The sequence below is a fragment of the Protomyctophum parallelum genome (assembly GCF_964188405.1).
Source record: "Protomyctophum parallelum genome assembly, chromosome: 18".
Taxonomy (NCBI): domain Eukaryota; kingdom Metazoa; phylum Chordata; class Actinopteri; order Myctophiformes; family Myctophidae; genus Protomyctophum; species Protomyctophum parallelum.
Window position 1 is genome coordinate 10,372,991 of NC_139716.1, and position 11,809 is coordinate 10,384,799.

General features: G+C 45.1%; 1 protein-coding gene across 1 annotated transcript in view; it reads right to left on the minus strand.

Annotated features, from left to right (window-relative positions):
- eml3 (EMAP like 3) overlaps positions 1-11,573 on the minus strand; it is a gene marked incomplete at its 5' end in the record, with an annotated part of 37,077 nt that extends 25,504 nt beyond the window's left edge. The window contains 9 exon segments of the mRNA XM_083788873.1: positions 1,040-1,101; positions 2,414-2,533; positions 8,331-8,353; positions 8,412-8,542; positions 8,545-8,868; positions 9,835-9,927; positions 10,281-10,410; positions 10,412-10,458; positions 11,522-11,573. Of these exon segments, the coding sequence (XP_083644999.1) occupies positions 1,040-1,101; positions 2,414-2,533; positions 8,331-8,353; positions 8,412-8,542; positions 8,545-8,868; positions 9,835-9,927; positions 10,281-10,410; positions 10,412-10,458; positions 11,522-11,573 (982 nt within the window).
- Positions 11,574-11,809: the final 236 nt, after the last annotated feature.

Below are 11,809 nucleotides of genomic sequence, written 5' to 3' on the forward strand. Positions count from 1 at the left end.
GTCATATCTTTTACAGTTATCTTTGTGCCAATTCACAAGTACCTTTGTTCAAAGCCAGCTTGTGACCCACTGTGTTCCATGTCTATACCCCTCTCTCCATTGTGCATATTATGAAGCATAAAGGCTAATGACGTTGCTTTAATACATTTACTTTTTTTGTGCCACTTGTAATAATAATGCTGTAGGTTAACACGTTTAACAAGCTCAGTGGTGGAAAAAAAAGTAATCAAATGTTTTACTTAAGTAAAAGTATCAGTGCAATGTAAGGAATACTCCGTTACAAGTACAAGTCTGGAATTCAAAATTTACTTGAGTACCAAAAGTGGAAAGTACTCATTATGCAGAAATGTCCCATTTAACCCATTCTGACCGGGCACCCATTTTGGTGTTGGCATCGTGTCGTGCTTTAGCTATTTAAAAATAGCAGATCTACAAGCTCATATCGCGCCACCGAGTGGCGCGATACGAGCTTGTAGGTCTGCTATTTTTGGGAAAAAAACAAAGAACGACTGACATTTTTAGAATCTGATCTCAGGTCAGAATGGGTTGATCAGACCAGTGTGTGTCCGCTGGAAACCTCGTATGAATCTGATCTCAGGTCAGAATGGGTTAAGTTTAAAATGCATACAGAGAGAGAGAGAGAGAGAGAGAGAGAGAGAGAGAGAGGCCTAAAAACGGCAAACCACACTAAAGTCCAGCAGTCATAAAAAGCTACGCTGACCACAAAGCGTGGCTCTGGATAGCAGACGGCAAAGAGAATACGTTCACTTCTGTAGGAATTCCTACAGATGTGCACGGCAGTTAAAGTTTGGTTTGGAAAGTACAGTACATTAACATTTAATACAGTAACAATTTAGAGCCGACGTTGGCGCTTAGCCAGTGTACTAGTGGGAATGTTCAGAAAGGATCGCAGATTAAGCTTTAACAGAGGAATAGTGTTTTATTTAATTGATTGGGGCTGGGGCTGGGCTAACCCTAGGCTTGTAATGTCTGCAAATAGGTGGATAGTATGGTGTCTATCCTATGCTAGCCAAGAGACAGAGGCAGAGGGTTTCAGATACATCACCTGCACTGGGTGACTGGATGAGCTCCTTGGCTTTGCTGTAGGGAAACAAAAGAAGAATGACAAATGACAATAGGGCTAATTCATGCTTAAAACATTTTGTTAAGCAACAAAAAGCTTCAAGAGACACCAGAACATGTCTATCTATTCACAGCGTCTTGTCGATGGCTTAATTTTGAGATTCTTTTGTTTTGTTTTGTTTCTCTAAATGCATTAAAACATTACAAACGCATCTGCATTATAAAACGCAGCATTGGCTCGGGCCAATAATCAACATGGATGTTTGAATTTGGAAGTCGAGGGACAATATTGGGCTAGGGCTATTCACGCGATGACATTCAGCGTGTTGGATTACCTAACTTAAGCAAAATTCGAGTCTCTGCGAGTTTGTTTTCATAACATACCGAAACTAATTCATCCATGCCCATGAAAATCAAACAAACTACGCCGGTATGCTTTGGGATAATGGTTGGCAGGGATACTTATTTTTCCTCTTATCTTGGCCAGTTCACTCACACTTCACACTAGTAGTCTCAACATGTTTTTTTTACTGTTAAATAAAAAGGTAAAAGAAAAAATTAAAGTATAAAATATAGCTTAAGGGCGGTTGTGTATTGGGGGGGTTTAACAAGCATGATGATTGCACCTCTCCTCACAGATGTTTGGCTGAATTACACCAGAGACATCTCCAGAACGTCTCAGCGGCACATCCTGGCACTTCCAGAGGCGCTCTTTTCCACAGCCTTGTCAAACCGCACCGCCAACCCACAGTCAAATCAAACCCAACACAAACCCCTGGATTCGGTATCAAGTAATAGGGCAATTCTTTTTACGGGATAGGGGAAATGTTATTGTTATGGGATATAGCGGGGATATAAAAGACCAGAGGGCCTTCAGCGATTGACAGTGAAATATGTATAACCCATTTTGGCCGGGAAGCCTTATGGCGTTAGCATTATATGCTTTAGCTATGGGAAAAATAGCAGATCTACAAGCTCATAGCGCGCCACCGAGTGGCGCGCTACGAGCTTGTAGATCTGCTATTTTGAAAAAAACGAAGAACGACTGACTTAGAAACATCGCTTTTTCAGAAAACCGTCAGGATGTAGAAGACATTTTTAGAATCTGATCTCAGGTCAGAATGGAAAACTGTCAGGATGTAGAAGACATTCTTAGAATCTGATCTCAGGTCAGAATGGAAAACTGTCAGGATGTATAGAAGACATTCTTAGAATCTGATCTCAGGTCAGAATGGGATAAAGCTCAAGCAGGGGGCCGTAGGAAAAAGTGAGCCGTGAAAATCCGGCGTGAACGTTTTATACGAGTGACGGAGGAGGACTATAGGCTCACTTCTCCAGGCTGGGGGAGCGGGCGAGGAGGTTGGCCGAGGACGCCGCCTTCTTGTCCAGGCGCTTCGTCTTCGTCTTCTCCAGGACGTCTTTGGGCAGCTTCTCGCTGTTCCGACGGACCCTGCAGGGAGAGAGGAGAGAGGAGAAAGAATTGAGTAAGTTGAGTATGTTGCTTGAGAGGGTTGATCTACGCCGGTGTCCTTTGCAGCATGAATCCCCACACACATACGCATGCATTGCACGCCGATGTGTCTTGCACACAAGCAGGAGCTAAAACCACACATTAACACATTTTCCACACCTAAGCGCAAAACGGCCGACAGCCGCGGACAGAAGAAGCCGTCCGCAGCTTCTTTTCCGAGTTTTTAGACAAGCTGGTGGAAGGAAAAGAAGCTCCACCTGCGCAGACGACTGCCGCGGAGGAGAGCGTTTCCCGGGAATCTGGCCGTCGCGGCAGTCGTCCGCGGAGGTGGAGCTTAACCCATTCTGACCTGAGATCAGATTCATACGAGGTTTCCGCCGGACACACACTGGTCTGATGAACCCATTCTGACCTGAGATCAGATTCTAAAATGTCAGTCGCTCTTCGATTTTTTTTCAAAAATAGCAGACCTACAAGCTCGTATCGCGCCACTCGGTGGCGCGATATGAGCTTGTAGATCTGCTATTTTTAAATAGCTAAAGCATAACATGATGCGGACACCAAAATGGGTGCCCGGTCAGAATGGGTTAATTTCCATCCACCAGCTGTCTAAAAACCCGAAAAGAAGCTTGTCCGACAGCCGAAAACGTCTCGCGGCTCTTTAGTAAGTCTGGCAGCACCTACACCAGTCTTTCTGCACCCTCAAAGCCCTGTTACGCTTAATTCACATGCAGGGTGTCATGCGTCAAAAATAGCTGATCTTCAAGCTCACGTGTTGCACTGCGACACAGTGTGAGCAGGGCTTAATAAAGCCAAAAACAATCCCAAGACTGAAAATGTTTTTTTTTTGTTGCAAATCTGCACTGATCTCATTAAATGACCCCTATGAGATCCTCAGGACTGAAATCTGTCCCAGGACTGAGAACTTTAAGCCCTGTGTGAGGCCCGTGAGCTTGTAGATCAGCTATAGTTTCGGCATACACAACACCGGCATGCACACTAACTATGACAGCTGAATTTGAATACTCAAATGTCTGCCAAGTTTACTGACACCTATAACGTCAGTGTCCGAAACGTAGATGAGATGCACTTTGTTTATTGGCAGAGTTCAACCTGGCAGTATTTTAGCCACAGTATTTAAAGACCTCCATGTAAGTTATGCAAAGTCCACAAGACTTTCACATATTATTTCCACAGGTCACTGGTCACTCGAACAGGGTGGACCCTCTTGTAATGCTTTGTAAGTTTTTTTTTTTTTTAAGATTTATTATTGATAATGCAGTTATCAGTTACAACAATGAATTACAGAATCATGATTTTTATTTTATTTTAAACAAGACAAGACAAACTCAAAAAGGAAAGACAAAAAACAGTAAAAACAAAGGAAAATGCTTTGTAAGTTGTATTGAGTTTGTGCTTGAAAGTACTGTAATTCAAATTCAAATTCCAAACCATTTGGGCGGGAACCCTTTTGGTGTTAGCATTATGTTATGCTTTAGCTATTGAAAAATCTACAAGCTCATAGCGCGCCACCGAGTGGCGCGCTATGAGCTTGTAGGTCTGCTATTTATTTATTTTAATCGAAGACGACTGACATAGAAACATAGCTTTTTCAGAAAACTGTCAAGATTTAGAAGACATTTATAGAATCTATAGAAATATTTCAATCAATCAAACCAATTTCTCCGTAGCACCGGCGTGCTGGAGGACAGATGACGGAGGAAAGCGATAATGCGAGTATTGTGGAATCTGGCTTTTTGCTTCACTCACCACGGCCGAAACCTCGTGTTTTGGTGAATCACCGTTGAATCACAGCTAGTGTGTCACAATACAGCCTTAAGTTGCCACACACGCCCACGGCTTCCTGACATGCCCGACTACTGAAACCAGTGATCAGGGAAAGCGCCATGTGACAACCAGTGGTGGAAAGTAACTAAGTACATTTACTTAAGTACTGCACTCAAGTACAATTTTGAGGGTATTCGTTCTTCACTTGAGTATTTCCAATTTCCAATACTTTTACGTCTACTCCACTACATCTCAGACACAGATATTGTACTATTACTCACTACATTTAATTGAAAACTTTAGTTACTAGTTACTGTGATGCATTGTGAGCTTGAAGATCTGCTATTTTTGAAAGGTTTTTATACATCGTTTGAACCTTGCAGTGAAATGGGATATTCTGCATAATGGGTACTTTATACTTTTGGCATTTAAGTACATTTTGATGCCAATACTCTCAATACTAATTCCGGACTTTACTTGTAACGGAGTATTTCTGCATTGCAGCAATGATACTTTTACTTGAGTAAAACACCAGCATGGTGACAACCACTGTAAAGAGTGGGCGTCTACGTCACTGTCCCACTCGTACAGAAGTGAAACTGGGCTGCTGAGCCCCCCTCCCTCCCCCTCGTTAAACATCTACTGGAAGTGCAAAGATGTGTCAGTGGTGGAAAAAGTACTCAAATGTTTTACTAAAAGTATTAATACTGCAAAATTACAGGTAAAAGTCTGGAATTCAAATGTACTCGACCGGCTCTGGGCAAACATCTCATGTCTTTGTTGGGTCTTGAGCTAAAAGGTTTGGGAACCATCAGTGGCGTGCACAGATAGACACTAGGGGGCTGTAGAGCAACCCCTGCCCTTTTGGCAATGTGCTAAAAAAAAAGAAAAAAAAAAGAAAAAAACGTTTTATTTTATTTTCTTAATTTGTAGTGTGTGGACCATGCGGTGACATTGATCAAATATTGATAAAAACGCTTCTATATTATTTAGGCCCCACAATCTAAAGATATGTTTCTATGTCAGTGGTTCTTCGATTAAAAAAAAATAGCAGACCTACAAGCTCGTAGCGCGCACTCGGTGGCGCGCTATGAGCTTGTAGATCTGCTATTTTTCAATAGCTAAAATGTGCTGCACAAGGTGCCCTTTTTTTCACTTGAGCACCTGCCCCTCTAAATGTCTGTGCACGCCACTGGGAACCATTGCTATGATAGTGGACTAATTAAAGTATATACAGGGATTAAGTGGTTTATGTGGTTGTATTGTGTAGTTCAGGTTCACCAGGTTCACGTAAACAGGGTTAGTGATCAATGGTCTCCGGTGAAGACTGTAATACCAGTACCTCTGGTTACCATGGAGGGGCGCTAAAGAGCTGAGCATGATCATGGAGAACACGTGTAATCAATTAATGCAAGAAGAAAGTACTTTACTTAAGCAAAAGTATATCAGCAAAATGTATACATACTCTGTTAAGTCAATGTCCCGTATTCAAACTGTACTTCCATAAAGCACAAAGGCATTGGCATCAATACCAAAAGTAACCCGTTTCACAATGTTTCTGAATGTATTCTCCTAAATTTCTGTCGCTAACTTTCTAGAAAATAGCAGATCTACAAAATGCTTAAGTGGTTTGGAATATTAATCTAAATCTGCAGTAGTAACTATTGTCAAAAGTAATGTCCAATAATTATTTAATAAGTAATACGTAAGTATTTGCTCTGAGATGCATAGTAGTGGAGTAGAAGAAGTATGAAGTATTGAAAAATTGAAAGCTCATAGCGCGTCACCGAGTGGCGCGCTACTACGAGCTTGTAGGTCTGCTATTTTTGAAATATCGAAGAACCACTGACATAGAAACATATAGCTTTTTCAGAAAACTGTCAGGATGTAGAAGACCTCTTAGAATCTGATCTCAGGTCAAAATGGGTTAAGCACCTACAAAGTCCAGTGTCCAGTGACTCCAGTGTACACAGTACTTGAGTAAATGAACTTGGTTACCTTCCACCACCATTATCAATCGACGGCAGCCCTCCCAAATTCCACAACAAGGAAGTAAAGACGACAGAAACACAACCACGGCTCTCCCGCCACCCACAAGCAAACAAATGCAGAAGAACTCTGCAGTACGGTCGTAGCGATTCTTTCCTAATTGCTCGGAGCAGAACAGATGATGCCGTTTGAGGACTGCATATGCTCAAGATTAGAGCTGTACGTGCAAAGTGCAAAAACATGCGAATGCCAGCCACATGAATTATATTTACTGGAGAAAATGTTAGAAAACTGTTAATAATTAGATTAATTAAGAACAGTGCTTATCGAAGTGCAGCATGTATGGGGGGGGTCCCATCTAAATGATTGATAGTTACAGTAGGAGTAGACTTATGGGGGGGCCCCGTGCCCTAATTAACAGAGAAATGTTAGAGAACTGATCAGGTTAGAGAGTTGAGAGTACAATCGACGGTCAGGTTAGTATAGAGTTGAGAGTACAATCAGTTGAAGAACGTGAAGAATATAATTCTGGCTCGTCTCTCTGAGAAAACCCAGCGGGACGACAACAGCAGGCGCACGCCCTCAGGCATGTGGCTCCACGTCCACGCACACACAGACACACTGCGCGCACTGTGCTGTTCATCCGCAACTATCAATGTCGCATTCATGGCAACAATCAAGCCCCTTTGACACAGATGGCTGTCTGTGTGGAGTTCATTTTTCGTCCGTCCGTCCGTCCTGTCCGTCCGTCCCGTGTCACGCCGTGCTTGGGTATTTTGTTTTTCTGGAACACTGCATTAACCCATTCTGACCTGAGATCAGATTCTATAAACGTCTTCTACATCCTGACAGTTTTCTGAAAAAAGCTATGTTTCTATGTCAGTCGTTCTTCGATTTTTCAAAAATAGCAGACCTACAAGCTCGTATCGCGCACTCGGTGGCGCGATATGAGCTTGTAGATCTGCTATTTTTAAATAGCTAAAGCACGACACGATGCTGACACCAAAATGGTTCCCGTTCAGAATGGATTAAAACCAGGAACGCATCTAGATGCGCATCTAGATTTTAGCATTTTTGAAAAAAAGTGTTCCAACTACTGATTTAGAAGGCATTTGTAGAATCGGCCCTCATTTCATATTTTCCACTGGAGCCAATTCTGTGCGTTTGCGTGCGTGTGCTGTGTGTGTGTGTGTGTGTGTGTGTGTGTGTGTGTGTGTGTGTGTGCACCTGTGTGTGTGTGTGTACGTTGGTGTGCGTGACATATCCGTCAGCACATATGAGCAAGCGCTGTTGCTCTTATGTGTCACTAAGGCCTTATGTTTCCCTGTCCCACACAGCCCATCTCTTGTTCAAACACACGGCACAGGAAGAGGTAGGAACAACCGGGATGGGGGGGGGGGGGTGTTGGAAGGGGGGGGGGGGGGTAGTGCATACACGAGGGGACTGGACAAACTGTGGCGGTAGAACTCGTTCGTCTGCCCTTCTGCTGCATCCCCCCCCCAATACCTGCTTTGAATGGCAATTTGATACGAGAGCCAATCAGTGTTGGAAGGATTATCAATACTGCAAATAGAAATACTCTGTTACAGGTTAAAAGTCGGAATTCGAAATGTATACGCCGTAAAGTAAAAGTACTCGTTATGCAGAACGTCCCATTTAAAGTTTCCCAATGTATAAAAAAAATACATTGGACCCCCAACAACCCGCCAAGTTGAGAAATGCTGTTATGCTGCTGAAAAACACAGACTAACCACAACTAAACCTGGCAACCTTGAGTCAAGGTTGCTCAATAAAAAGGCTTCCAAAAGCAGCAGTTGCACAAGAGTAAGTGGTACAGTATGAAAAACAAGCCAGGGTGGAGAAAGAGGTGATTGTTTTTGTCCCTTTAAAACCATGCAATCATGCATAAGAAGGAAGATGAGGGTGATCTAGAGTACTCTAGATGGAAGATATGAGTATTTAAAAAGGGGGTGAGGAGGAGGCGGTTGAGATCACGCACAGCAGCAGCTTCTTGTCTCCCTCCTGGATGGGGGACAGCGCCCCCCCCGCTGAGCGGGGCTGCTGGTCTTTAGCGGCGGGCGGCGGGTGGCGGAGGAGACTGCGGCGAGGCGGAGCCGGAGCCGCCGCCCACCTCCTCCTGCGCGCCCCGGAAGTCCCTCTGGAGGGTCCGGAGGGTGGTGGGCCGGATGGGCTCCTCCACGGACGACGTCAGCTCGTCTCCTTCGTCTCCTGCTCCTCCTCCTCCTCCTCCACCTCCTCCTCCACCTCGTCCTCCTCCAGGCCCTGGACGCGGTGGAGTCTGGCCCGGGAGGAGCCACCGGCGCCGTCCGTCGGAGGCTCGGGAAACAGCAGCGCGTCCTCTAGCTGCAGACTCTGGACGGCCCTGGTGAGACCCAGCACGGGGACCCTGTCCTGCTGCCCCTGTGCCCCTGTGCGGTGGGCTCCGTCTGGGTGGACCTGTCCAGTGTGAGGGGGGCTCTGCCGGGCCGGAGCTCCACGTGGCCATTCTCTGTGGCCGCCGTGCTGTTTGGCCTTGGCTATAGAGGTTGTGACATGGTGGACGTTAAAGGTATATTCAGTGATTTCACTCAAAAAACCTTAGGTTTCGTTTTTGGCTGTGGGACCCAGCTTTCGTCCATCAGGATAGAGAGTCAAAACGAAACCTAAGGTTTTTTGACCCGCAGGGGTAACTGGGGACAGGAGGAACTCCTTATATGGTCAGCACACTCTATCGTAGGGAGGATTATCACAACAAAACAAAAGAAATAAGTGATATTTGAATTAAGTGAAATCACTGAAGATACCTTTAACAGGTGAAAAGGGAAACTGGGCCATATGGAAACAAATATCATATCATCTCCCGGTTATCTTTCAAGCCGCATTACGATCCACAATATTATCATTATCACCATTATTTTTCATGTTGGTTTTAATGGTTATTGAACCGTACAACCACCTACAAGGTAACAACAACTAAAAGAAAAGGTAGTAACGGACCATTTAGAGGAGAATACTTATTTGTACGTCTCTAAATTGTTTTGATGAATTGAACACGGATGGACCTCTTGTAAAACAAGTGTAATGCTTAATGGGTCGTCCACTCACAGTCAACTCGTTTGTAATGAGTTTGTGCTTAGAAATGTACTGTTAATAAAATATAAAATCAATCAATCAATGACTCTAACACCATATATTATATAATATTACACTGTAGTGTAGAATCTCTGAAAAGGCATATCGTGGAGACATGGTATCGATATTTATCACCATATCGCCATATCTTGTAAAATAAAAAAGAAATCCGTTGCTTTACCTTACATTGTGTTTTATTCAAAAGTAGCCTACTGTAAATATAAAGCATTAAGCTACATAACTATTTGGCACATGAATAATATACATAACATTTATCTGTGTGTGTACGTATGTGCGTGCACACGTACAGTACATATGGGTGTGCGTGTGTGTGTGTGTGTGTGTGGTGTGTGTGTATGCTTGTCCAGTACCTAGAGGAGGGCGACAGTTTGCGGGTGTTGGTACTGTTGGAACAGCCTCTGGGCAGCCCACCTGGTTCAGAACCCGTGCTGCGGCTGGGTTCACTGGGGAGACAGGTCGGTGTGGTCGCTGGTTAACAGTGGTGGACAGTAGTGAACAGGTGCATTTACTGAGTACTTTAACACATTCTGACCTGAGATCAGATTCATACGAGGTTTCGCCGGACACACACTTTTTTTTCAAAAATAGCAGACCTACAAGCTCGTATCGCCCACTCGGTGGCGCGATATGAGCTTGTAGATCTGCTATTTTTCAATAGCTAAAGCATAACATGATGCTAACACAAAATGGGTGCCCGGTCAGAATGGGTTAATACATTTTGAGTATCTGTACAGATCTAGCACAGATCTTGCATTCTCAGAGTTTGCACAGAAGAAGGTCACCAGCCGCCGCCCACCTGTGATGAGCTGCTGCTTGAGCAAGGGGAGGAGCTGGTCGTGGAGGCGGAGCCTCCGCAGGGCGTCGGCCAGCGAGGACTTGAGCAGCGTGATCTCGTCCTCCTGCGCCTGCAGCCTCACCTCCATCAATGGACGTGCGGTCGGGGAAGTCTGCGCTGCTGGCGGCCGACACGTCGTCTGCATGGGGGGGGGGGGGGGAGGGGGGGGGGGGACAGCAATGAGGGGACAGTCTTAGAGTATATATTTGAATAGAGAAGGCACCAGAGGAAATCTTGAGGCGAAATGGACATAGTGGCCGAATGAAGGTATTGCAGCCCTGGCCCAAAACACATGAACGCGCTGTCCGTTGACTATCATTGTACACGTTCACGACGGACGCACGCTCGTGCGCGTTCAACGGCAGCGCGTTCATGTGTTTGGGGCCACTCACCATTGCAATCCGTCCCAGAATGCACTCTGTTCCTACCAGGAAGGAGGAGTGATCCGCCTCATGCGCTTTTGAGCAACTTAATGCAAGTGGATGGAGGAGAACTCGGGTGTCTTCTCTATAGATATATAACTCTATGGGGGACAGTGGTGACAGCCAATGAGGGGACAGTGGTGACAGCCAATGAGGGGACCGTGGTGACAGCCAATGAGGGGACAGTGGTGACAGCCAATGAGGGGACAGTGGTGACAGCCATGAGGGGACAGTGGTGACAGCCAATGAGGGGACAGTGGTGGACAGCCAATGAGGGGACAGTGTGACAGCCAATGAGGGGACAGTGGTGACAGCCAATGAGGAGACCGTGGTGACAGCCAATGAGGGGACAGTGGTGACAGCCAATGAGGAGACCAGGTGACACTCGTGCGCTTAAGTACAGCAGTTCTCAACGTTGTTCATGCAAGGAGTCAAATGTATTTGACACCCCATCTGAAACTATCACACACACACACACACACACACACACACACACACACCACACACACACACACACACACACACACACACCACACACACACACACACACACACACAATCACACACACACACAACACACACAACAACACGTTAAAAATGTTTTTTTGGGGGAAATAAAATAGCAGGTCTACAGTACAAGCTGGTAGCCAACTGGTTTTTATTTTGATTCCATATTAACTTTAATTTAGCTGGGGGACCCTATAGAACCCCTGAAGGACCCCTGGGGGTCCAGGACTCACTTTTGAAAACCACTCTGCTCTAAGCTCATCGGACGACATACCGGGGAACGCAGCTGCGTGGTATGCTGTGTTGCACTGGGTAACGACACACATTCTAGGCAGAAATACCCAACTTAAGGCCCTGCATACGTGAGGGTGGTGGTGCGTGATCACACGGCTATAAACTCGACAAACAACCTTGTTTTGGCGTCGTCAAGTCAGTATTATTCCATTCCAGGGGTTCGTGAGAATGTTTACATAATACGTACCGTCCAATTTTTTCTCAGGACAGATGACTGAGAGTTAACTCTGAAATAGTCTCCACAAAGTCCTCAAAGACCTCTATGTGT